Here is a 3,947-nt window from a genome sequence, read left to right as displayed (position 1 = left end):
TGACCTCTTGTCATTGCAGGTTTCGGTATTAGTATCATCTTCCTATTGGAATTTGAAAACATCATTTAAAGTCGGACTTTTTTTATCAGAGTTACAAGGTTTATTTTTTATACATATAAATCTGGGTTGCTGAAGCATTCTCAATTCACACACCTGAAATTAAAGATAGCTCCCGGCACGGGCTGGAATTTGTAGGTGAAACTGCATCCCTTTCCAACCAGAGAAAATCTATTTAAAAATATTACAAATTGATTTGATTCAAAATTATACTCAATTCATGGTTATTTTCACATGGCTAGTGTTAAAATTAAGCCTTTAATTTTAGGTAGACACTGTTGAGTTAGTATTTTTAGTAAAACGCATTTACAGTTCAAAAGTGGGGGGCGCCCTGTTGTTAGCGGTTGCTAAATGTCAAATGGGATATTGGACCTACATCTATAAATACTGGTAATAATAACAGCGTAAAGATCCATTATAAGTTAGCACAAATTATAGGGCAACCAAAGTAACTAAGCATCAGGCAAATATGAATCCGAGTGGTCAGGAATCCGTTATCACCCTGTTTTGTTATTACGTGTTGACCCCAAAGTGGGAGGCATAGAAGGCTGATTCTTCATATAAAAGCCAACAAGGAATTTCAAGCTCTCCACTCTACAGTGGTTGTAATCCTCTTGGCTCCTGTTACAGTAGAATCAGTCTCTGAAACCATGCCAGGAATTGGAAAGCTTGGCAGGAGAGTTTCATAATTAGAGCTCTGAGAAGCATTGTGTTCTGCATTTAAACGTCCTTGCAAACGGAACCAAAACAGCAGTCATGGCAGTGAAAAAAGCAGAAGTCCTCAATGAATCAGATCTTGGGAGAATGGGGCAAATGGTGAGAGAATGGGAAAGCGGGGATAATGATTCAGTCAAGCCAATGAATCAGATATTTGAATGATGGCTGAGTTGTGAAAATTGATCCCACTATAAATGCTCCACCCAACCGGGTATTTATTTGGTTCGCTTAGGTGACATTTACGCATTGAAATTTAATTCATGGCATTTTCTTACCCCAATTTTTTAAACACGGATTACTTCATAAAGTAGGGTCTCCAGTCTTGCATCGCGCTATCACATACAAAATTGGAAAATTTAACCCTTTAATCCAATTAATTAATTGGTACCAACAACTCTAATTTGCCGATCCGCAAAAAGGATCTTCCCCAGTAAGATGATCCATCCATCTATTCACCGTAGGTAATGTGTACAAGTAACTCAAAAGGCACCAATTCTGTTCACTCTATTCCTAGGTTCTGAAGCAACTATCCTAATTTTCACCACTTAACATTCTACCCTTTCTGATCTACACATTGGTTTTGTTTACCTCCAACTATCTTGTTTTCCGGCGCCATTTTTTACACTTTGGTCAATCCCCAACCCCTCACAGCAGGAACTCAGCGCGACAATCCAGTCAGCAACTACCAAATAGAAATCTTCAAACAAGACCCAAAAACCCCTGAAAATCAAGAGCGCATTCATATGCATCAGCCTGTTACAATACCACCATCGAGGAAAGCCGATGTAGGAATCAATCCTTCACCCGCCAGCCCGCATTCGTCCATCTTGATCATCATTTGTCTTCAGAGCCCTGCTGCTACAAGTGGCCATTGTCTGCTTCAGAATCACTCCCGGAAGAACTCCCTGAATCAGAATCTGCGCATCAATGGAATTTCTAAGTCTTTTTGGCCGAACAAAAGATGATAACAAAACACCAGAAGTAACAAGGAATTGGTTTAGTACCGCTTGATGATGAGGAATCACTACTTGAACTGCTGGAGCTACTAGAACTACTAGCCGCATGACCTCCAATAACATCTTTATCTTTCTCAATCTCCACCGGGGGGAAAATACTCATTGGCATCTCATCTCCAATATCTACATCCTCGTCCCCAGCTTCCATTTTCTTTAGCTTCTTGACCTCAGCCGGCGCAGAGTCAACCTTGTCATTCGTAGGCAAATCCTGCGATACAATGGTTAAAAATTAGACTCGGCACATTTGCCTTTTTTTTTTTTTGGGGGGGGGGGGGGGGGTTTGGTTCACTTGTTCAATTCAAATGAAAGAAACAGGACTTTACCCCATTGCCTTTGCTTGAAGCTGTATTATTGTTGGCCATAAGTGCCTGCCGCTTAATCTTGCTCACCATCTTTTTCCAATTAGTAACTAATCTGTCAAGTTCCCAAAGGGTCTCTGTGTCAACAGCTTCAATATCAAGCTCGATCTCATCCCCATCCTGTTTTAAATGCCCATTCCTCTTTCTTATAATTTGCACCACCTGTTCCATCTTCTCTGCTGGCAAACTCTGCAACCCAATCCCCAATTTATGCTTCTCCTCAAGACTCATTTCCCTCTTATTTGGGTCCTTCGCTTTCGGCTTGGGTTGCTTCACAGGCTTCACTGGAGGTGCCCGCATTGGAGATGGAGTGCGCACCGGGGACTGCAACAACGGTGGGTTTGAAGAACTTGCAGGTGCCGGCACTGGGTCCGGCTGGTTCACAGGAGGAATCATGTTGTCTTTCTTCTTAACCCTCTCTGGCTCGACTTGATTCCACGAGCTGGCCTGCAATTCTTCATCAAAGATATGATCTTCTCGTAGCAAATCTTCAAACTTCTCGTGCAGAGGCCGGTACAGTTCCTCAAACCTTGCCAGAAGCAGTTCCGCCATGGCGTACACATCATGACCCTTAGGGTTATAAGTCAATGCGTTGTTGAAAGTCAATCGCACATCAGATGCAAAATCCGCTGGCGTCTCATACGCATTCTTTGCCAGATTGGACTTCACCGTACCCAGATCCATCGGCCGCTTAATTATATCATAGTAATCGTGAAGACCCATCCCGACAACATCGACAGGAGCATTGAAAATCCACCCGTGCTTGTGTTTCATCAGCTTTTGCAAAACCTGCCCACAAGCCCTCATCAAATTTCCAATATCCGAATGCGACCGTTTCAAATCCTTACCGGGATTCAACGGCAAGGGTCGCTTGTTACCCGACATCTTCTTGTTCGCCGATTTCTTCGATGGCCCATTAAAGCTGGGCCTAGGTTGAAATTCGCCGGACTCGATGCGACCTTTCAGTTGCCGAATTTGTTCCAGCTCCGAGATTAAACGATTCTTGAGCTCGCTGAGCTCCTTCTTCGTCGACGAGGCGATATTGAAGGTGACGAATTGGGAATGATTGGAATCGTTCGATCGCCAATTGATAGAAGAAGCATCATCTGACGCCGATTGGGTCCTCTTGTTCCCGATTTTATGTTTAGGGTTAGGGTTAGAGAATGGTACTTTTCCCATGAGTCCGGCTCCACCGCCTTTGTGCTGCGGCCAATTGGGTTCGTTCCGGTTGGCTAGGACGGCGGATGCCATGGACGAGCAGAAATCACGGTAATCCTTCACGATTCCGGCGTTTCTCCGGCATCAATTCCCCAATGCAGGTTGTACAAAACATGAATCAGCAGTACCCTTGCTTACACGCGCCGCTTCACCTCAAACGCGCCAGAAGAAAAGTTCACGCGCCGCCGATCAATCCTCAGATTCCCGATCGAAGAGAGAAAACGTCGAACATAGGGTTTCAAATTTCGTTTTACCCTAATTTGTGAGCGAGGAACTAGAGGGGGCTAGGGCCGGTTCTTAAAGGCAATGCGATCTGCCCGTAGGCATTTCGGGCAGCCCAATCGCCCGTCGATCCATTTTCATTCTTGATCCAACGGTCACATATGATTTCTCTGATGTCGTAGAGACTGACCGTAAGATCTGGCACGAACGGTGTGGATCGTGACATCAACCCACGTGTGACTCTCTCAACCGTTGGATGTCAGGATGATGATAGATGAGGTGATCTTTCGATTTGGGTTCCAGTTTGAACTTTGAAGTGAATTTGGGCTTTCCTGTGACGTGTCACGAAAATTAAACT

At 44.2% G+C, this 3,947-nt stretch overlaps 1 protein-coding gene across 1 annotated transcript; it reads right to left on the bottom strand.

Annotated features, from left to right (window-relative positions):
• Positions 1–1,121: 1,121 nt before the first annotated feature.
• On the bottom strand, positions 1,122–3,627 carry LOC114738303 (transcription factor GTE7). The gene is made up of 3 exons (XM_028926347.1): positions 2,114–3,627; positions 1,779–1,998; positions 1,122–1,691 (listed from the first exon to the last, which is right to left on the bottom strand). Exons 1-3 carry the CDS (start codon positions 3,398–3,400, stop codon positions 1,633–1,635), a joined length of 1,566 nt encoding a protein of 521 aa, XP_028782180.1. The 5' UTR covers positions 3,401–3,627; the 3' UTR covers positions 1,122–1,632.
• Positions 3,628–3,947: the final 320 nt, after the last annotated feature.

This window comes from Neltuma alba, unplaced genomic scaffold (assembly GCF_004799145.2).
Source record: "Neltuma alba isolate B1F8T4 unplaced genomic scaffold, ASM479914v2 tig00002809_pilon, whole genome shotgun sequence".
NCBI classification, from domain to species: domain Eukaryota; kingdom Viridiplantae; phylum Streptophyta; class Magnoliopsida; order Fabales; family Fabaceae; genus Neltuma; species Neltuma alba.
This window is presented reverse-complemented; position numbering and strand designations above follow the sequence as displayed.

What these genes read in the sequence shown, in the direction of transcription:
- LOC114738303 (XM_028926347.1), bottom strand. Translation starts at nt 3,400, where the DNA reads ATGGCATCCGCCGTCCTAGCCAACCGGAACGAACCCAATTGGCCGCAG. An exon ending in CTTCAAGCAAAGGCAATGGG is followed by an intron (nt 1,999 to 2,113) that starts GTAAAGTCCTGT and finishes ATTGTATCGCAG; the next exon opens with GATTTGCCTACGAATGACAA. An exon ending in TGATTCCTCATCATCAAGCG is followed by an intron (nt 1,692 to 1,778) that starts GTACTAAACCAA and finishes ATTGATGCGCAG; the next exon opens with ATTCTGATTCAGGGAGTTCT.